The sequence below is a fragment of the Drosophila subpulchrella genome, unplaced genomic scaffold, assembly GCF_014743375.2.
Source record: "Drosophila subpulchrella strain 33 F10 #4 breed RU33 unplaced genomic scaffold, RU_Dsub_v1.1 Primary Assembly Seq106, whole genome shotgun sequence".
Classification (NCBI taxonomy): Eukaryota; Metazoa; Arthropoda; class Insecta; order Diptera; family Drosophilidae; genus Drosophila; species Drosophila subpulchrella.
This window is the reverse complement of record NW_023665448.1, coordinates 293158-316209: the sequence shown is the minus strand read 5'-3', so window position 1 is coordinate 316209 and position 23052 is coordinate 293158. Positions and strand designations below refer to the sequence as shown.

Here is a 23052-nt window from a genome sequence, read left to right as displayed (position 1 = left end):
TTTTACCAGTGTAAACTTATCGGTTTTTACTTTAAAATTTTAAATTTGGTTGCGCTTTTTGTTCTTCTTGATCGACGTCGTTCATTAATATTTACAATATCTCTTAAAACTAAATCGATTAATACTAGATTGCACTTAATATACTAAATAACATTATGCACTGGAATTACACAGCTTACATTCGGCCAATCCTGACTCTAGATCGACCTCGATCTTTACATATTTACTAACACCCAAGGTTTAAGTCTGGCGGCTTCAAGAATGCCCTTGTAAGGAAGTTGGGTGAGCTGGCACTCTTCTATGTCGGTGACTTCATATCTATCATTCGGGAATACACGGTTGATTTTATAAGGACCACGATATTTCGGCGAGAATTTCTTACAAGATCCTGGAGTAACATCAACATTTTGGATAGCTACAAAATCGTTAACCTTATAACGGGGGGTGCCTTATGTTTCAAAGCATATCGAAACTCATTTTGCTCTTGTGACCGTTTATTATTTTCACTAGCTCTTATGCTTTCGGAGGTAACATCACGCGGGTTAGAAAGGCAAAACTTCTCCTCAAGATACTCGGATAATTCGTCTACAATAGGTCCCCGTTGGTTGCTACCAAAAAGCAAAATACTAGGAGTCTTTCCGGTGCTCTTCTGAACGGAATTATTGATTGCAAATTCAACTCGGTTGACCAACTTGTACCAATCGGATTGATTCAACGGTTCGGATAATTTACCTAACATCGGGGTTAACACTCGGTTTATGCGTTCCACCTGACCATTCGCCTGGGGGGCAGCGGTAGCAACTTTAATGTGCTCTATATTTCGCTCACTTAGGAAACTAGAAAACTCAAATGATGTAAAACAAGTGCCACGATCCGAAATAATTCGTCGTGGTCGGCTATAATACTCAAAATATTTCAAAAGACTGGAATTAACTTCTTTGGTACTGGTAGAATTAACCGGTTACAATTTCACGAACTTGGTAAAAGCATCGATAGCAACTAACAGGTGTTTTCTTTTCGAATTGATGCACGGCAACGGACCCAAATGGTCAATGTGAACGGTATCAAACGGAATTGGGGCTTTCGGAATGCTATGAAGGGTACGGTCATGGACACTTTTAGGTACTGAATGCAGGATACACGACAAACAATTGCGGATAAAGGATTCAACTTTGCTTCTCAACAACGGAAACCAATACTTATCTTTCAGGTCATCAACACACTTATCAACACCAAGATGACCCAACTTTTCATGACATAATCTGATCAACTGTTCTTGTATTTGAGTTGGAGCATACAAACATAACCTTCCGTCATCATTCTTTCTATAAATTATTCCATCAATAAGTTCAAAACAACCAACGGCTTCTCTTTCTAATTTATCACGGAGTTTGACAATTTCCGGATCTCTAATCTACTCGGTCTGTAAGAGTAAATCTATATCCCCAGGGGTAGCTCCAACTACATTTACTATGGTATCCATATTTACATCGCACGGAAGAGACGGTTTATACGCTTCACACAGATTTACGGAACTTTCGGGAATAGCTATCGCGAGACGACCAACGAGATCTAACTGGTTTACGGAGTCACACAGACCTAACGGTTTTTCATTATCGTACGGGCTCAAGGATCTAACGGTCTTACGCGGATCTACCGGATTCATACGGCTAACGGATTCACACGGATCTATCGGATTCATACGGCTAACGGATTCACACGGATCTATCGGTTTCATACGGCTAACGGATTCACACGGATCTATCGGACTCAAAGGATCGTACGGGTATATCGGTTCTAAAACACTATCATGAAGGGATTTCGGCTTAGTCGGAAGCACACACGGATCGCAAATTTCATCTATCACGGTATCTAACAATTCGGTTTGTCGACTCAAGGCATCAACGTGCGTCATACTAGAACCGGGTCTATGTACAATAGAGTAGTAATAATTTTCCAATTCTAAGGACCATCGTGCAATACGGGGATTTATGGATTTCTTACTTAACGTCTGAACAAGGGAATTACAATCGGTAACGATACGGAACGGCTTGTGTTCTAAATACACACGGAAACGACGGAGAGAATATATTATCGCAAGGGTCTCAAGCTCAAAACTATGATAACGAGATTCGGCGGCAGTCGCTTTACGGGAATAGAAAAAGACCGGATGTAACTTGCCATCATCTTGGCGCTGCATCAGCACAGCTCCAAACCCGTGGGAGCTCGCATCGGTATGCAGTTCGGTTTCGCTATGAGGGTTAAATAAGGAAAGAACGGGCGGACTTGACAATGATTTCTTTAAGCTAGTAAAAGCTTCTATTTCCAGTTTTCCCATCGGGAACGGACCTCCATTTTTAAGCAGATCAGACAACGGTTTAGCAATACGTGAAAATGACGGAACAAACTTACGGAAGTATGAGAATAAGCCTAAACATGAATGAAGGGACTTACAATTCAGAGGTTCAGGGTATTCACGAATGGCCTTTAGGTGTGTCTCGATTGGAAGAATACTATTCGTACAGACATTGTATCCTAAATAATCAATGCGGTTCTTTAGGAATACACTTTTCTTGTAATTAATTTCAAGACGGTTTTCATTAAGACGGTCTAGTACAGTGCATATGGCCCACTTCGAAACAGATGAAGCATCCGTTGTCCGGTCATTTCGGCTTCTTGCAATCTTTGGCGGTGTGCCCCATTTGTCGGCAGTTGTAGCATCTACTGTCTTTCGGAATTACGGCTCCTGGGCGAGGGATCATGGTGACGGCTTTACGATTGGAATCCAGACGTACAGCCTGGAATCGCATTAACTTTTGACGTAGCTCATCCAACGTGATACAATAGTAAAGTGGAGCAGCGCGTCCACTGTGGTCCTCTAGTCCATCGACGATGTACTTCACGACGTCTACTTCATCAAAGTTGCCTTGCTGGGCGATATTGCGCATTGTGATGAAATACTGCATCAAGGTCTCGGACTTCCCAATTGTGCGTTTTTGCAGTTGTTTCGCAATTTCCTGGTTTGACATTCTGTTTCCAAAAACTTGGGTGAGCGTGGCGCTCATTTCTGGCCAGGAAGACACCTTTTCGTACAGCATGTATTGCCTAGCTGATCCTCGGAGAAGACGGGTGCCAATAGATAGGCATTGTGTAACGCTTAATTTTTGAACCTCGGCAGCTTTTTCCAATTCACGGATCCAAACCTGGACCGACAGGTTGTCGTCTCCTGAAAACTCCGGGATCATGGCCTCCACATCCTTCAGATCGACTTGATGTATGGAAGCATTCGGTGTAGTCATGCCTTCCAATTCGGCGACTATCAATTTGAGTTCGGCTAGCTTCTTTCTAGCGGTGTACAGTTCCATCATCCGATTGATTTCCGACGTTTCGCGAGCCATTGAGCGAATGTTCTGCTCGATCGGTTCTTGCCTCGACATGTTCATAACGGTTTGCTGCGAACTTCCAGAAGGTTCCAATAACGGCGCCACAGCGTCGGCCATTTGCAATTTCTCACGGTCTTCGATCAGCGTTAGCATGCGGCTTGCAAGCTTCGGTGTGCTCGGGGAATCCTGCTCCTCATCTTGACCCTGGATCTCTGTGTCCTCAGCGTCCTCGATGTTAGCCTCCAGATTCCTTGCACGGTTTAACGCAGCACGGAGTTGGTAAATTGTTGCATCAGCCTCGAACATGATGCCCTTCTCGGAAAGGAGCTCCAGCAGCTCGTCTTTGGACATCTTAACAACCTCACTGTATGATAACATTGCGCAACATTTGGGCAAACCCCACACCTGATTTGTAAACTTATCGATTTTAATTTTAAAATTTTAAATTTGGTTGCGCTTTTTGTTCTTCTTGATCGGCGTCGCTTATTAGTAGTGTGCCCGTTCATTATTATTTACAATATCTCTTAAAACTAAATCGATTAATACTAGATTGCACTAAATATACTAAATAACATTATGCACTGGAATTACACAGCTTACACCAGAAATAGGATTTTTTTAATACAATACTAAGTACCGTACTATAAAAAATTCGCTAACACAACATTTCGATAACTACTCCGAAATTTGGTGTTTTAGAGTTCAAGCAAATTGGTACCACTGTCAGGCTGGACGGTTCGCAGACGGTATTTTTTTTAGCTAATTTTTTCAAGACGGTTTATAAAATGCTTATTTTTAAATATAACCCGAAGTAAGAATAAAAATTGTAGTATGCAGATAGTTCATAGATTTCATTAGTGTTGTCTTAAATAAAGTTGTATTCTTGGCAAGCATTTGTAAGTTGGTTTAATTTTTGAAAACGTCTGTCAAAATACGGGGTATTTAGCAACTGCCAAAAAGGACTTCTGTGACACCGAGATTTGCTTTTCGGGGGAAATTTGGTTGGAAGCAATTCTGTGACACCCCTGACAATGTACGTTTTGGTGGAAAGGGTGCCAAATCTTGTCATGAAGGACATAAGCCAGAAGTTAGTCATTTCCTTAGAACAGAGCACAACAATATTTCTTTTCAAGAAATTGCTAAGTTCCGAGCCGTTTGGAGGCTTCTTGGGCCTGCTCCAACAACAATTTCTTTCTTTCTGCACTGCAGTGACTGCAGTTTAAATGCATTTTCTTTTCAAAAAAAATCACGAAACGTCAAGTACAACAAGAATGGAAGTTAACTTCGGCAAGCCGAAGTTTGTATACCCTTGCAGTAATAAGAAATAATCAATGTTAGTAACACCATATTAAATTTTTAAGGATTGTTGCTAGTTTCAGTGATATGTGTGTAACATTTAATTGCGTAATGCTGAAAAGTTAAAATATTCTATATCCCAGAGTTGAAAAAAATACGATCAAAACCAACTAAGCACAATTTTGTTTTAAAAATTATTACATTAATTCTCTGACCGTTTCTTTGACAGCTATTTGTTACAGTCGTCCACTTTTTATTAAATTTAATTAAAAATTCTTAAAAATACACAAAATGTTATTCCCAATGGTATAATATATGTCAGATTTGTTTCTTATTATTTTCCCACCAATTTTCCGATCGTTCCTATGGCAGCTATATGATGTAGTCGTCCGATTTTAATAAAATTAGATTCGAAATTCAGAACTAATTAAAAAATGTTATTTCCAAGTTTTATAGTTTTTTTTCGATTATTCGGAAGATATAGTTGTCCGATCCGACTGGTTCCACCTTTCTAATACCTGCAAAAGAAATAAGACTCTAAGAAAAGTTTCAGCCCGATAGCTTTAAAACTGAGAGACTAGTTTGCGTAGAAACGGACGGACAGACGGACATGGCTAGATCGACTCGACTAGTGATGCTGATCAAGAATATATATACCTTATCGGAAACGTCTCCTTCACTGCGTTGTAAACTTCTGACTGAAATCATAATACCCTCTGAATTTTCGATGAACGCCGTTAGCCGCGGCCCAAAGAATAAGAAATTTAATCTTTGGCGGTGTTCGTGCAGAAACGGTGGGGAATTTAAAAATTTTAAATGGAAGAAAAACGCCAAAAACGGTTAAAGGAGGTCTAATCCAAGTTGTTGCCCATTATTGTGGGATTTCACCGACATTAAACAATACCACAACAGGGGCAAATCCGCATAATAGTTGAAGTGCTGGAGGAGATCCACTAGAGAATCCCAGTGCGAAGGAACATGCCGAGTGGGACTTCGCTCTCTACATGGACATCCTCCCGGGCGTGTCCTCGCAAAGAAAGTAAGATCTAGCCAAAATAATTTGGTTGCGTTTTACTAATAGAAGTATCTTTTCAGCAGAACCACCAGTTATATGAACTCCGAAGACCTCTCCATTAGGAGTCCGTACACCATAACCACCAGCTACTTGGCAGCTTAAGCGGAGCTGGAGGACGCGCTGGCTTCTACAGGGAGGAGGCAAATAGGGCGCCCGCTAAGGAACAGTTGGAGAAGCCATGTCCAGCTACTGCCAGGATGCTGGGCGACTTCCTGCAGCATCAGCGGATCAACCCTGTTCCCAGTCCGGCTCCCACTTCCTCAAGGCCCAATATGCCCATTGGGACTCGGAGCTGGACTGCGGTGGCGCGGGAAAGATGGCGAAGCATCCGTGGAACGAAAAGGAAGCTATAAACAACTAATTTACATAAATAAAAACATTCGTTGAACATTCCATCTATTTTTAATTTAATTTCTTTGTGTACCAGCAGACTCCTCCTTTTTAAATTTCTCCAATTGTTTTGTTTTCCGTTTGGCAACAAACCCAGCTGCTTGTCAGTAAGACCATGCTACATGCATTGCGGGTGAACTTTGAAAACTTCGGTCACACCACAAAGAATAAGATTTTTCGACTAGTGAAACTCTTAGCCGATCTGAGTACTAGGCTTAAGATCGAAATATTTTTCTTTTACGCTTACAGTCACTCTGTGGAAAAACATCGATGTTTTAAAAATAATTAAATTTTTTTGCTTTCAAATAAATTAGTAAACAATAAATCGCAATTGAAAGACTTTTATTGTTCACATTAAAACAAAAAACAGAGGCTTTATTCAGCAAAGATATTAAGAAAAAAGATCATCAGTTTTCTAAGAGATCATATTCATATTGTAGCATTATATAAAGCTTAGTTACGAAAATGTGTTTTAATTTTTGTTAATGAACATTAACATGAGTTACTGCTCAGCTTTATTGGGTGATTCAATCCCGTATTTTTTTGAAGCGGGCATCAATAATGGTTGCGATGCGGGGCACCGTGCTCGTTTTAAAATGTCCGAATCGTTTTTTCATCCTGGCTTCAATGGAAAATCTAAAAATATGTTAGCACAGTAAATAACTTAATTAATAAACACATTTTTCGCTTATAGCGTCTTCCCACAGAGATTCATCCACCATAAGGTTTTGCCGTTCCGAAACTTTCCCAGTTAGTTCCTCATCCAAATTTTACGGACTCTTTCATGCGATAGTAAGGCGATGTTTGTTCGGTGCAACCCTGAGCTCTTTTTCTTGACAGTTGAAATTGAAACATTCACTACAGAAACGTAAAGCAAGCAACGGCTTGGTTCGATTAGCCAGATCACCTGTTATCGGATGGTAGATGGTGGATGTGATCTGTGGGCGTCGGAGTTTCACATTTGAAAATGGGAGGCGCAGAAGCAACAGGTTTGGTTTGGTTAGCCATAGGTCCTTAGATCACCTGTTATCGGATGGTAGATGGTGGATGTGCCCTGTGGGAATCGGAGCTTCACATTTGTGAAAAATTCCAACCGTTTCGAACGGATGGGCTCTGTGGGAAGGGGGTATTACGTACCTTCTGCACCGCTTCTCTGAAGTTGGTGATGTGACAAAAACATCGAATGTCGGCAAAAAAAAACATCGATGATTCTAAAAATTTTTAAACATCGATGCTTCTATCGAAGTTTCTCCACCCCCATCACTCTGGTTTTTTACAGCGTGTGAACAGTGTGAGTGCCCTTAGGTTCTTTTTAAAAAAGATAATCTTCCTGGTTTTATTGTACGTGGGGGAAAAGTCAATGTGGAAACACATGTAGTAAATTTCGAATAAAACTACTTTTATGCTGAGAGCATGCCTTAAATGGCCACATTTGTACGCGCAACTTGGCCAACTGCGTCGGCTGTGCGTTCTAATATGTGTGTATACAAGTGTGCAATAAATGAAGTGGGAAAAGTTCAACCGTGCAGTATAGCACATTCGATTCTCTTTGTCAACCTGCCACTGCTAGCACACATTTTGCAGGTGCGGGTGCAGGTCATAATAATACATGAAACTCCATATTGGCGTTGAAATAAAAGGCTATTTTTAATTTATGACAGTGCCGGCCAAAAAAGAGGCGATTCATAACACTCACTAAAAGTGTTAGGAGAGGAGCGAACCTCCGTTGAGTCATCTTTTGCTCTCACTCGCTCATTTGCATTGTCCGCAGCCGGCTGATTAATAACGGCCCGACTCGTACGGCCGTCTCGCTCACATACAAGCTCTAGCCGCGCTGTTGCTCTCTCTTGTGCTCGCTCTTAGAAAAGAAGTGGGTGAGTAAGAGGGTGACTCACGGTCTGGAATTGAGTGCTTTGGACCAGCAGCGGATCAGCCCCCAGCAGCACTCTCTCGTCTGAGTGAATTTTTCTCAAATTCAAAATCGGTTTATAATTCCGCTTTGCGCTCATTCGACTTTTGAAATCAGCCTCGAACGTTTCGAGATTTCCTAGCGAGTCTGAAGTGTGTGTGGAGCTGCTGGCGTATGGTTTCTGTTTCTATCTGAATTGGTCTCATCCCCCGTGCGTTGGCTGTGCTTAGTGTGTGTATTTGTGAGTTTTTTCAAAGGAGGAAAATTCTGCTTTGGTTGCGCTGCATCACAATTACTTGGATATAAATATGCATATACTAGCAAATCCTTACACAAGTCGCCGCTGCCACCCAATAATTTGTCAAGGGCGGAGAAAAGATGCTAACGAGGCAATGGCGCACCGTATTCCAGTTAACGGGGTCGAAGATTGTCGAATGCGATACTATAAATGTTAATTCTGTCTACCTCTCTCGTTGCAGTTAAAAGTAATTTACGACAAGAAAATCTTCGTCGGCGTTGCAGATTTTTCTTTGTCTCTTTGTCAACTTCGTGTGACCCCCGAAACGAAAGTCCGACTCGCCGTGCGGTAAGGCAGCGATCCAGCTAACATTCAGGTCATATCAATCCAACTTAATCCTCACCCTCGAAAAAAACACCATGAGCTGGCAAGATTATGTGGACAACCAACTCCTGGCCTCGCAGTGCGTGACCAAGGCGTGTATCGCCGGCCACGATGGAAACATATGGGCGCAGTCCAATGGTTTCGAGGTGAGTACGGAATGCGTTTGAAATACGGATAGAAAGCGGCCGGCGTATAACGGCAAGCTGACAACGAATTTTCGCAAGTTCAAGGGTGTGACTCGTGCTATCTCCCTCTCTCGGCCGCCATAATTACTTTCGCTTGTTAAAGAACAACTTCACCCTCGCCAGTTTCACCCCCAGCAGAGCTCCTGTGCAGGCCCGCTCTCCCACTCCCCCACGTTCCCAATTCAGAAGAGTCTGGGTGATCGTGCTGTAAGCCACTCGTACGGTCCTAATCGTAGTCGGAGGAATAGGCCAAACGGCACATATGACTAGTATATTTCTGTTTATCGATGACTCAGGTTCCACTTCGATTTGAGGTGATTACGAATGCACTCTGGGAGACAGAAATCTGATATCAGCAGCTGGCTTTAATGTATGGAGCGCTGTGCAACACTGGTTCCTGATAGTGCAGTCTGCAGCCCCACCCCTTCGCTATCGCTCGCAAATATCGCACTCAATTATAAGTGCAGGCTTTTCTGCTTTGTTGCTGTCGCTGATTCTGCTTGCTTCTTCTACCGTTCAAAATAAATGCTCTTTATCGGAGTGAAAATAATAGAAGTACAGAAAATATCTTGAGCAGGCGATGCCGCGTCACCAGCGTAAATTGAGTTGAGTCGAGTCAAGTCTGTTTTACCTCTTAATGCGAATAAATACTCTGAGCATTTTTAGTATGCGCGCCACGTCTTTGCCTTTTTCGTATGCGTGTGTAACTTCCTGTCGACTCTCTCTTGTGCGCGTTTCCACTCCCTTGTGCTTTGTTTGTAGACTGTCGACTTTTTCTCCCAGTTTCGTGGGTCCCATCAGATTAGAAACCAATTTTGACAAAATAAGGTTGACCAATGATTTGCTGGCTGCATCATCATTTTACTCTTTCTTTTTCTTCATTTCCCATTTTTTCACTCGGTATCAGTTTCATTTTACTACTGGTCTCGTATTCGTCTTTTGTTGATTTTCTTTATTTCGCATTTCCCAAGTTACCTAATTTTAATCTCAATTCGTAGTTTAAATCGCAAAAATCGTAGTTAATATCCACTTTTACCCTCCCGATTAATCAGCAGCCTTGGGCCTTTCCAGAATTATTTTAAGACTTCGAATTTCATAGGCTTATCAAAAACGTCTTTGTTGTGTTTATTATTTTATTTTTATTTTTTTGCAAAACCGGCCTCAAAATACTGGATCTGTTTTATGTTTGTGCAAGCACATGCGTTAAAAAATTTCCTTTTTAGGAGATTGCAAACGTTTTTTGCCAGTTGTGGAGTTTTTGCGATCGATGCGGCGCGCACCTCTGTTTTTGGTATAGCTGTCTATAAAACCGGCTTTGTGCGAGTATTCTTCTCTGCTCTCCGCCTTTCTTTCTCTCAGTCGACGTGCTTCTCGCTCAATTGAAACTTCTTGATGCCTACAGCTCGAGAGGCATTTCGATGTGTCACCTTTTGGCAGGCGGCAAATAAGTAACTATCACCGTGGACGGCAGACCACGTAGTCACGAAGCGCACCAGGAGAGTGTGCGAAGGCAACTACTATAAATACACGAAGAAATGAAAATCTACTGTGATCGTCCGATCGTTAGGAGTGATACATAAATCGAAAGGTATCGCAAAGACTAAAAGGGTTGCATACCAAGACTTTACAAAATCAATTGGCTTGGGAGAAAGAGCGGTGAAAGTGTAAAAGTGAAAATTTTGAAAATTTGATCTGTTGGGGCCGTTGGTGATAAATGCACAAGTTAATTAGTCTAATTGTGTTCTTACTTAAAATACGTTGTTGAAATCGAATGCTCCTTTCAAAAGTTATACCCAAAACAAGATTTTGGCAGACTTCTCAAAATGAACATTTTATTTTGTTTTCCAGTTTGTCCCAAAACGTTATTTAGGGTCCTAAAAATTCTAGACGATGTTAGACACCTTAATATAAGAAACTTTAGTCCTACCACTTTTGGAAAAACTCGCTAGTTTGGCGGGCTATAAATAGCTACATTTCGTACACCCGTAGCTTGTGATCTACTACAGCTACAACCTACAGCTGTGCTATATGTCGTTAGAAAGGTTTTTTAAAATAATTTGTATGCCTTTCTAACATGATTTGTCTAAATACTATCGCTAAAAAATTATCATCAAACTTTTTTAAATTTAGATTAAGAAATCTAAATTTTTTATTTTTCAAAAACGATTTCGGTTAAAACTTTAAACTGTATATCCCTTGAGATTCCTCAGCTTTGGACAACATTGAATTTTGTATGTGCGTATCCAAACGCTATTTTAGGGTCATGGAATCATTTAAATTGCAAGCAAATGTTCCATATAAGAAACTTGAACTCTACAGCTTCTGAGAAAGTGAATTAATTATATGATTGATGTTTAAAACAAAAACTTCTGATATGAAACAAAAACACCTCTTAACAAGGTAAAAATCTAGTGACGATCGCACCTTTAACAAACAAAAGTTCTGATATCAACTTTTGTGACGAAACTGTATTATACGATCTACTAAATAAGCACACTTTCTAAGGGCATATTAAATTGCAGAGTGCCGAATGTAAAAAATTTAGAAAGTGTATTTATATTCTTTCTCGGTACCTAGCCGAGTCGATCTATCCATGTCCGTCCATATAAACGCTGAGATCTGGACAGAAGCAGATTTGAGGAGTTTTAAGCAGCAGAAGTAACACCAGCAAGCGCTCATGACGCTAAAGTCCGTCTAGCGCCTACATTTTTGAAGATTTTGTTTAAGCGTTAATTTAAACTGAATTTATTGATCAATACCTATCTACATTTCAATAATCATCCCACTCGCAATTTTATTAAAAATATATGAAATACTAAATAAATATGTGAGAAAAGGGCTTCCACGGTCAGTAGTATATCTACCATCCGCTAGGATGCCAAAAATAAATACCCTGAAATTTTATTTTTAAATTGGTCAACAGAAGAAACACCTATTTGTTTTAAAGTTGGTTAGCTGACTAACGGGTGTCTAAAAGACGAAGCTCTCGACTATAGCGTTCTCCCTTGTTTTAACATTAAAAAATTTAAATTAAGTAAGTGAGCTTGTCACAATGGGACAGTTGATAGCTATACTGTAGAATCCGGCAAATTTAATATAGGTGTTATATGAAAATATGTACCAAGGTGAGGTAATATACCCGGTTATGATACCACACAATTTTATAAGGTTCTGGATAATCCTATTATTTAGTACATAAATATGTGTTTCTGCAACCGATTGCTTCCATACCGTAGAACGGTATAATAAAAATAAAAGCAAATACTTTTTATACCCGTTACTCGTAGAGTAAAAGGGTATACTAGATTCGTCGGAAAGTATGTAACAGGCAGAAGGAAGCGTTTCCGACCCCATAAAGTATATATATTCTTGATCAGGATCACTAGCCGAGTCGATCTAGCCATGTCCGTCTGTCCGTCTGTCCGTCTGTCTGTCCGGATGAACGCTGAGATCTCGGAAACTATGAGAGCTAGGCTATTGAGACTTGGTGTGCAGATTCCTGAGCTTCTTACGCAGCGCAAGTTTGTTTCAGTAGAGTGCCACGCCCACTCTAACGCCCACAAACCGCCCAAAACTGTGGCTCCTACAGTTTTGATGCTAGAATAAAAATTTTAACTGAAATGTATTGTTCTCATCAATACCTATCGATTGACTCAAAAATTTGTCACGCCCACTTTTACGCCCACAAGCCGCCCACAAACTTCAAAAAATCGTAAATATGAACGTGGATATCTCAGAAACTATCAATAGATAGAGAATTGGGATCTCAGATTTAGATTCCGTAGCCTTGTGCGCAGCGCAAGTTTGTTACGAAAATATGCCACGCCCACTCTAACGCCCACAAACCGCCCAAGCCTGTGGCGCCCACAATTTTCATGCTAGATACAACATTTTAACTGAACTGTATTGGTCTCGTCAATACCTATCGATTGACCCAAAAAAAAATTTGCCACGCCCACTCTAACGCCCATAACGCTTAAATCTGTCTACCGCCGATAGGTGGCGCATTTCAATCTCGCTTTGCTGCTTGCATATCTCCATTTCCCTTTGGTCCCTTTATCTGAGTAACGGGTATCTAATAGTCGAGGTACTCGACTATAGCGTTCTTCCTTGTTATATTTTAAAATCATGAGTCGATCTGATCTACGTAGCTCGCTGTTATTATTTGTTTAATTTATTTTGGGAGCGGTCCTAATGGGTTTATCTTTTTATAGTAAACGTACAATGAAGGTTTTTCTTTTGTTCTAAAAGTTGATAAGGGCCGGTTTCTCGAGTCCCTGACAAACTCCCTGATAGCTTTGTTTTCGAAAAAGTTAAGGATCAGAAAAACTTGTCGGAAAAGCAAATCGGTTTTCTCGAGTGTTTTTGAGTGCTGTTAATCACAAAATTGCTTTGATTATAATGTAATTATAATTATTGCATCAGCTGTTTAGGTTTTGTTTCTTTGAGATTATAAAATCAAGCAAAAACACCTCTTGACGATCGTACCATCAACAAAAAAGTTCTGATATCAAATTTTGTGACGAAAATGTATTATACTATCTACTAAATAAACATACTTTCTAAATTCTTTATATTCGGCACGCTTCAAATCAATATAACTGTGTTTAGCTGTACGATTTTGATAAAGCGTGTCGAATGAGAAAACACAGGTATATTGAAATGCAGCCTGCATTGGCGGCCTTCTCGGAGTTTGGGAAGTATAGAACCGTTCGTAATATAATTATTAAATGACTCTCTGCACTGAGAAGTGGGCGCGACCTATGATTCCGCCTTTTTCTCTATAGCTTTATTCTTCCAAATTCCATTTTATTATAATGTTCCTTTCGGAGTCTTGTAATTGCCTACCTTTGACTTTTATGATTAAAAATGCGTCGACAAAACGTTTGATAATTGTGTATTCGCCTACCTTGATATTGCAAATATAATCTGACCAATAAATTGGCAATTAATGCAACTATCTCCAGCTGTACGCAAACTTTGGAACACCTTTTATTTTAAAAGGTTTTGGGGAAACACGAATTATGAGAGTACCAAAGAGGATATTATTGTTTTAAGTTATAGAATATGAAGGCAATTGCTATCCACACAAAAAACCATAGTCTTTTTAAATAACTCCTATCCCAAGATTTTTACTGTCAAAGTGACAAAATAAAAATTATTTGCACTGTACGATGACGATGAGTGTAGCTCTCACATATGTAAACACTCGAGAAAACATAATTTCTCTAGGAGGTATCTTACCTGTCCGAGAAAGGTTAGCCAGCACTCCAAAATCCAGCCCTGAGTCCTGTCAGAGCTAGATTCCACATTGGCGGTCGAGAAAACAAAATTTTACTTAGCAGCAAAGAAAGGTGGTTTGCGGTAAACATCATTGCGCATCACAGTGTTAACTTAAAAGGTAATAGAATTGGGCTGGTATCGTCGAAACGTTTTTTTTAATGTCAATTTTTTTCATTAAAAAGAATCAAGGTTTTTCTTAGGTAAAAACAAGTTGTTTACTTTAAAATGTGGCAAAAAAATTATGTAAACCACAATTTGGCAATAGATCCTAATGGTTTCTAACTTAAATCTATCCCGTCTTGCAGGTGACAAAAGAGGAGCTTTCCAAACTAATCAGCGGATTCGACCAGCAGGACGGGCTCACCAGCAACGGCGTAACACTCGCCGGCCAACGGTACATTTACCTTTCCGGCACGGACCGCGTGGTACGCGCTAAGCTCGGCCGGAGCGGAGTGCACTGCATGAAAACAACACAAGGTAAGCTACTTTGAAATCCTCATATCATTGGAGATGATAAAAGACTTACAAAATAAAATCGTCAAAATGCTACCCAAAGCCTTCCTTGTTAATTCGGTAAAGTTAAGCTCCCAGATTATAAAAGGGCACATATAATTTTTTTGGTGTCCATTTTTTAAGTGCCTATACTTGGACCATATGAATTAATTATCTTAATTTCTGATGACCCGAATTCGGTCATCAAAGACACATTTCAAAGGTAACACTATAATACAATAAAAATGGTATACAAAATATCACCAATGTGTAGGAAATTCTTCTTTGTGTTACGAAATGATTTCAGTCAAAAGTTTGCAACGCAGTGAAGGAGACGTTTCCGACCCCATAAAGTATAAATATTCTTGATCAGCATCACTAAACGAGTCGATCTAGCCGTGTCCGTCTGTCCGTCCGTTTCTACGCAAACTAGTCTCTCCGTTTTAAAGCTATCGGGCTGAAACTTTCCCAAAAGTCTTATATCTTTTGCAGGTAGTATATAAGTCGGAACCAGCCGGATCGGACAACTATATCTTATAGCTCCCATAGGAATAATCGGGAAAAAAAAATGTAAAAAAAGTATTTCTTTAGTGTTTTTTAACATATAATCACCTACGCTTGGAAATAACATTTTTTAATTAGTTCTGAATTTCGAATTAAATTTTATCAAAATCGGACGACTATATCATATAGCTGCCATAGAAACAAATTATAGCTTCGGTGTTTTTTGACATATTATCTTATACTATTGGGAATACCATTTTTTGTGTTTTTTGTAATAATTATAACTGCAAGGGTATACAAATTTCGGCTTGCCGAAGTTAACTTCCTTTCTTGTTTAACACATAAACTCTTACGCTTAAAAATAACATTTTTTAATTAGTTCTAAATTTCGAATTTAATTTTATTAAAATCGGACGACTATGTCATATAGCTGTCATAGGAATGATCGGAAAATTGGTGGGAAAATAATATGAAACAATTTAAAGCTTCGGTGTTTTTTGACATATTATCTTATACTATTGGGAATATAATTTTTTGTATTTTTAAACTTAATAATTATAACTTCAAGGGTATACAAACTTCGGCTTCCCGAAGTTAACTTCCTTTCCTGTTTGCAATATTTTTATTCTGTTTGTTAGGGTAAGTAGGGTTACATATCTATTAACTAAAATAAAAGTGGTTACGCCCACAATGCGGAAGGTTTTTAAAACTTTGATACATTTATCAAAAAAGTAGCAAAGTTATGCGGCAACAAATATGGCACCACTTAAAGAAAAGGCTTAAAAAACTTAAAAATACTGCGCTTTATATGAAATATATGATTTTATACATCTTAAGGTAAAAAAATTTTGTTCTGAAGCTTGGGCTGCAACAACAACAACGACCGGCCTTAACGCCACTAGACACCAGAATCTTCCTTGGGAAAATTGTTATGTGACTCTTTCCAAATAGCTCAAGGGCAGTTTTATTTCTTCAATTTGGCTTGAAAGGTCCCCATTATACCATTTAGCTTAAGGGTTTTACAACTTTGGACGACTCTCTATCTAATTTTTTATACCCGGTACTCGCAGAGTAAAAGGGTATACTGGATTCGACAGGTAGAAGGAAGCGTTTCCATCCCATAAAGTATATATATTCTTTATCAGGATCACTACCCGAGTCGATCTTGCCATGTCCGTCTGTCCGTCCGTTTTTCTTAGTTTTAAAGCTATCGGGCTGAAACTTTCCCGAAATTCTTATTTCTTTTGCAGGTAGTATATTAGTCGGAACCAGCCGTATCGGACAAATATATCTTATAGCTCCCATTGGAATAATCGGAAAAAAAATTAAAACAAATTATATCTTTGGTGTTTTTTAACATATAATAACCTCCTACGCTTGGAAATAACATTTTTCAATTAGATCTGAATTTTGAATTTAATTTTAACAAAATCAGACGACTATATCATATAGCTGCCAAGAGAACGATCGGAAAAGTGGTGGGGAAATTATTATGAAACAAATTATAGCTTCGGTGTTTTTTGACATATTATCTTATACTATTGGGAATGCCATTTTGTGTATTATTAGGAATATTTAATTTAAAAAAAAAATGGTTTGTTGATTTTGATCGTATTTTCCTTTACTCTGGGATATAGATTAATTTAACTTTTCAGTATTACGAATTTAATTTTACACAAATATCTCTGAAGCTAGCTACAATCCTTAAGAATTTAACATGGTGTTACTAACATTGATTATTTCTTATAACTGCAAGGGTATGCAAACTTCTGCTTGTTGAAGTTAACTTCTTTTCTTGTTCTTTTAAAAGTCTTTCATAACAGTTCTTATTCTAACTTGATGTAAAAGTCACCCAAAGACTTTTGAGTGATTCTTTGTGAAACGTATCGAGATTTTCATTATGGTCTCAAAACGGTTTCATATTTTTATCAAGATATTATACCATTTATACAGGATTTTAAAAATATTAAAAAACTTTATCCATTTGACAGAAGCAAAGATATGGCGATGCCTTTTTTTGTTAAGATTGTGTATAACTTTAAATTACATGGTGTAAAAAATAATAAAAAATTCACCTTAATTATTATTTTTGCCAACCTTTCAGATAAAAATAACTCCAATAACAGTTTCCAAGCAAATTATAGTCCAAACTTAAAAAAAAAATTCAAACGCGGTTTTCTGCAAATCGGCATTTTTAATTTTTATAAAAAATTAGTATAATGTTCTAAACATAATCCTTGTTGAATCCTTCAAATTTTGACGTGGGACCTCCATGGGTTTCCCCAGAACTAATTAAAACAGCTTATATTAAATCAAAATCAAAGCAGTCTTTTCTTGTGTTTACTATTAAATTATGTTGTAACGAACTGTTTTCGAACGTTTTACGCGCTACTTAAACGACGCGACTAGCCCAGAGATATTGTATTATTGCAAATGCAAGATATCCGATTGGGACAAATCGGAAAACTTTATTGTTTGTCTTGGGCTGATAGAATTAATTTTTTATAGCATCATTGACAAGAATATTTAAATGATATAAAACGAGAAAGTGGGCTCCCATTTAAAGAAGCGATGTAAGCCACCGCATTTAGCTGACGAGGTCAAAATTCCAGCCCAAGACAAACAATAAAGTTTTCCGATTTGTCCCAATCGGATATCTTGCATTTGCAACATAAATTTGGTGGGACGAAAGTACAATATCTCTGGGCTAGTCGCGTCGTTTAAGTAGCGCGTAAAACGGTCGAAAACAGTTCGTTACAACATAATTTAATAGTAATAACAAGAAAAGACTGCTTTGATTTAGATTTAATATAAGCTGTTTTAATGAATTCTGGGGAAACCCATGGAGGTCCCACGTCAAAATTTGTAGGATTCAACAAGGATTATGTTTAGAACATTCTACAAATTTTTTATAAAAATTAAAAATGCCGATTTGCAGAAAACCGCGATTGAATTTTTTTTTTAAGTTTGGACTATAATTTGCTTGGAAACTGTTATGGGAGTTATTTTTATCTTAAGGGTTGGCAAAAATAATAATTAAGGAGAATTTTTTTTTATTTTTTACACCATGTAATTTAAAGTTATACACAATCTTAACAAAAAAAAAGGCATCGCCATATCTTTGCTTCTGTCAAATGGATAAATTTTTTTAAAATCCTGTATAAATGGTATAATATCGTGATAAAAATATGAAACCGTTTTGAGACCATAATGAAAATCTCGATACGTTTCACAAAGAATCACTCTTTTATAGATTTTGCGCAGTTTTGTTCGATGACGCGTTTCCAACGAGATACCAACTTCATAATGCCCCTCTTATAGAAGCTCGCTTCCCTATTGGCAAAAAACTCGGAGAGCCAATTTTCACAGGACTCTCTTGTGGCCAACTTCAGACTGCCAAGCGCGTTCGCCATGGACAGAAACAGGTGGTACTCACTTGGTGCGAGATCCGGACTATACGGTGGATGCAAAAGAACCTCCCATTCGAACTCCCGGAGCTTCTGGCGCGTCACCAAAGATGTGTTTGGCCTGGCGTTGTCCTGATGGAAGACAATTCGGCCTCTGTTGATCAAAGGTGGCCTCTTCTGCATAAGTGCTGCCTTCAGGCGGTCCAGTTGTTGGCAGTACAGGTCCGAATTGAGCGTTTGGCCATATGGGAGCAGCTCATAGTGGATGATTCCCTGCCAATCCCACCAAACACACAGAAGAACTTTCCTGGCCGTCAATACAGGCTTGTCCACCTTCTGGGCGGCTTCACCGCTTTTCGACCATAACCGTTTGCGCCTTACGTTGTCGTAAGTGACCCACTTTTCAATGGGTCGATGATAACGGTCAAAGATTATTTTTTTCGTCAATTCGAGTGGCACCCATACATCGAGCTTCTTAGTGACTCCAAGCTTCTATAAATGGCTTATGCTACGGCTGCTACTATGCCGGTGTCTTTCGACGACAGACCTTCCGGAGCGTGGCGCATCTTCGACCACGTCTACACCAGATCGAAAACGTTGAAACATCGATGTGCGGTGGATATGGAAACTGTATCGGGACCATAAACTGGACAAATTTTTTGGCGGCTTGAGATGCATTTTTGTCTTTAACGTAGTAGTACTGTAAAATATGTTGTGTGTTTTCCCTTTATTTTGATCCACGTTTACGACGCCATAACTCACGAACGACAACAAGAAACAACAATCAATAAAACACGTATTAGCGCGTGAAAAGAGCTTTCCAAAAAGGTATAGTAGTATAACCCAATGCGAAGAACTAAACTAGAAACACGCGCTTGCAGCGACAACTGGCGAAAGTACCGTAAGACTTTTTTGACAACCTAATATCTCAAAAACCGCACATTAGAGATACCAATTTATTTTAAACGCATAGTAAAGTCAAATATTTAATCACTAATTTTTTACATATTCAAACCTAATAAATAAATCTGTGGTTTTTACAGAAAACATTTGTAAAACTTGTTGCAAATATTAAAATAATTAAATCAAAGTGAATGATATTTGAAAATATATTACATTAAAAACAAACAAAAAATAGTAGCTGGGTACTTTCCTGCAGTTTCACAGTTCAGCACTGTCACATAATTATTTCGCCGTCGACTGTTTGTGCTCAAATCTATTTATACAGACTTTCGTTTACTGCGGTCAAGACTTTTATTTTTTAAAGACTTTTCGATCAGACTTGTCAAATTTTTATTTTTTAAAGTTTTTGGTAACTGATATGTAAGACTTTTATAAGTTGAAGTCAAACGTAATTGTTATTTATGAGTTTAATAGTAAAAATAACAGTTATTAGGGACTTTAAAAATAAAAGCTATTAATATAAGTTATAAAAGATATATATAAGTATGTATCTGTATCTGTATACTTTGAAAATTCTTGTTACGTTTCCATCATACTTTTTTTTATAAAGACTTAAAAAAATAACTTATTTTCGGTCCCTGGTTTCGAGTTTTTAGTGAACATGAAGAAACATGTTTTTGAACCCTTTCATAAACAAATTAAAAACCAAACTATGCAAGCCCCTGAACATCATTAAACACCTTTCCTCTCTAAAATACAACACCAACACTTCCTCGCTAATCCATATTGTAAAATCCATCCTCGTCTCTAAAATAGATTACTGTCTGCCCATTTACGGAAACGTTCCTAAAAACCTAATTAACCGAATAAAAACTTCCATAAACTCAGCAATCAGATAAGCGCTAGGTGCATTTGGGACAACACCAACTAACAACTTACTTTTAGAAGCCAATATAAGCACACTAGAGCACATAACAAAACTCTTAACAGGCAAACTTTCAAAAAAACATACACTCATTTGACACCCCCCTTAAAAAACTTACTAAAATCTCCAAAAAGAAATTCAAATATCCCACTAAGGAACTTCACCTTCCCTTTGCACCAATCAAAAACAACTACAATAAAAAATACGACATGGAAGTCATTAACAAAGCTACTAACTCAACACTATCCAACTACAACAAAACCAGCACATCTCCCACAATATATAAACAACTCTTTCAATCTCTAAAGAACACTCTGCTCAATCACCAATTTCTTTACACCGACGGCTCTATGGCCAACGGTATAATCAGCTATAGTATAACCAGCGAAACCACAGCAGAGTGCCACGTCCACTCTTACGCCCACAAACCGCCCAAAACTGTGGCTTCTACAGTTTTGATGCTAGAATAAAAATTTTAACTGAAATGCATTGTTCTCATCAATAACTATCGATTTACTCAAAAAAAAGTTTGCCACGCCCACAAACCGCCCACAATCTTCAAAAAATCGTAAATATGAACGCGGATATCTCGGAAACTATCAAGGATAGAGAATTAGGATCTCAGTTTTAGATTCCGTAGCCTTGTATGCAGCGCAAGTTTGTTACGCGAATATGCCACGCCCACAAACCGCCTAAACCTAAAAAATCGTATTTTATGAATTCCATGGAACTCCAAATTAAATAGGCATAATCTTAAACTTCATGACCATTAGTATGATTTTGAAATTTATTGAATAATTTTTTCAATCGGCTTTTTTTGTACTATATCTCAATAAATTCAGATTGTTTTCAATTGATTGACTAATCCATACCTTATACGATTCTATTATCTTTTGCAGCCGTGATTGTTTCTATCTATGAAGATCCTGTACAGCCCCAACAGGCCGCTTCCGTCGTAGAGAAACTTGGAGATTATCTGATTACTTGCGGGTACTAGGACCATAAATCAGCACATACACCCCCATCAACCACAACACACACAGCAACCACTATAGCAACAGGAAAAAAATTTATAAGAGAAAACCGTAAATGAACTAACATAAAAAGTAATTAATAATATTTACATTTATGGAAAAAAACCGACGGCCAAGAAAGCACTTGCGGTTTTTTGTGTGTACAAGAAGAAATTGAACGAGTTAAAATGCATATACTTAAAATTGTCAAAAGCGTAAATAGTTACTGAATTACAACAAAAATATAAATTTCTGCATTATTATATTTAAAAATTTTTGGTTTATACGATACAAATAAAAGGAAAACACATCTATAAAATGTCCCGTAAAAAATAAAATCAATCCTTAGCTTTGAACAAAAATTAAAAAAAAGTATTGGCAACCTTAGTTATAAGCGACCAAAACTACAAATGCAGCAAACCCAAAAAAATTGAAGCGAGAATAATTACCAAAAACAGAACAACGCAAAGTGACGAAGACATTTTTTTGTACAGCGATATTTACAAAATCGACTGTTTATGTATATCAATACATAAATGCAAGCAAATGTTTTATATAATAGAGTGAGAGAAGATTTTTATTTATCAACCGATCGAAGGGTAGCAAAGGAAGGGAGAGTAAAGTAAGCTAACGAAACGGAGGAAGCCAAGTTCGAAAAATACCAACCAATATAAATAAATATCTATATATGTATGTTTATATACGTGAACTACTTGGAGATCCACGATGCTCTATTTTTATATGGTGTAAGGGAAAAAATCAAGTTGGCAGATTCGTGAATACCAGACGCAGTGGCTGAATTTTCATATAAAGATTTCGGGAATTGGGACAAAATTAATTAAAGTTAAATATGAAATACAAAGCGCACGTTTCATCAAAAAGTCTTCTTATTCAGATTGAGTTTTCCATTGTCACTCTGTATGTAGGCGACCCTCTCTCACTCTCTTTGTAATATGTCGGTATTATTGCTGGTCATTTTTCACATCGAATCCAAAGAATGCCACTAAGGGCACCATTATCGTATAAGTTTGTGTGTGTTATGTCCAGGCTTGCGCGTTAGGATTACTCCCTACTGATCCCGGGAATCTTCATTCGCTCTCTTACTTATTTTTCCACTTCGCTTTTCATCCCCTGAAATTTTTTGTAGAAGCAAAATAAAAACCGAATGCATATACATATGGATATAAAACATAAAATACTTTAATACTATTTAAATAAAAAGACGAGTGAGATAACTGCAAATGCTCCTCATAAAAAGGAAGAACCTGGATTATTCTTTCTGGGTGGTGGGGGTCTATTGACGATCGATGAATCATTGAACATTGCGCTCCTACCGCGTTCGCCACAGTTATTCATGGTCGCTGCAATAACAATTTCGTGTCCATTTATGGTTTCTTTTAATTATTTTAGAAACCGGTGCTATCAGCGCTGGCTATTCATCTGAGTGAATCGCCAGGTTATTTTTGTCGCCATACAATTTTTTGAAATGGCTGACGAAATGCTTACATTATTTTTTCTGAGGCTCGTCCACTTTCTTTCAGTAACTGCCATTCTTACATAACTTTCAGCTGTCGTCTGGCAGTAAGACATTGACTCACATTATCGATCCATGATCGTAACGTTAAATAGTTGTACTAAAATTTAACATTTGGGCTACACATAAAA

General features: G+C 38.1%; 1 protein-coding gene and 1 long non-coding RNA gene across 4 annotated transcripts; one reads left to right on the top strand and one right to left on the bottom strand.

Annotated features, from left to right (window-relative positions):
- Positions 1–6614: 6614 nt before the first annotated feature.
- LOC119558512 lies at positions 6615–6946 on the bottom strand. The gene is made up of 2 exons (XR_005220227.1): positions 6850–6946; positions 6615–6780 (listed from the first exon to the last, which is right to left on the bottom strand). It is a non-coding gene; the product is annotated as an uncharacterized LOC119558512 (long non-coding RNA).
- A 468-nt stretch (positions 6947–7414) lies between these two features.
- On the top strand, positions 7415–22096 carry LOC119558504 (profilin). 3 transcript variants are annotated; one of them, XM_037872011.1, is made up of 4 exons: positions 7415–7435; positions 8533–8821; positions 14449–14620; positions 21274–22096. In XM_037872011.1, exons 2-4 carry the CDS (start codon positions 8711–8713, stop codon positions 21369–21371), a joined length of 381 nt encoding a protein of 126 aa, XP_037727939.1. In that variant the 5' UTR covers positions 7415–7435; positions 8533–8710; the 3' UTR covers positions 21372–22096. The 3 variants fall into 3 exon arrangements, with proteins under 3 accessions (XP_037727939.1, XP_037727937.1, XP_037727938.1); XM_037872009.1 differs by lacking the exon at positions 7415–7435 and adding an exon at positions 8143–8294; XM_037872010.1 differs by lacking the exon at positions 7415–7435 and adding an exon at positions 8158–8284.
- Positions 22097–23052: the final 956 nt, after the last annotated feature.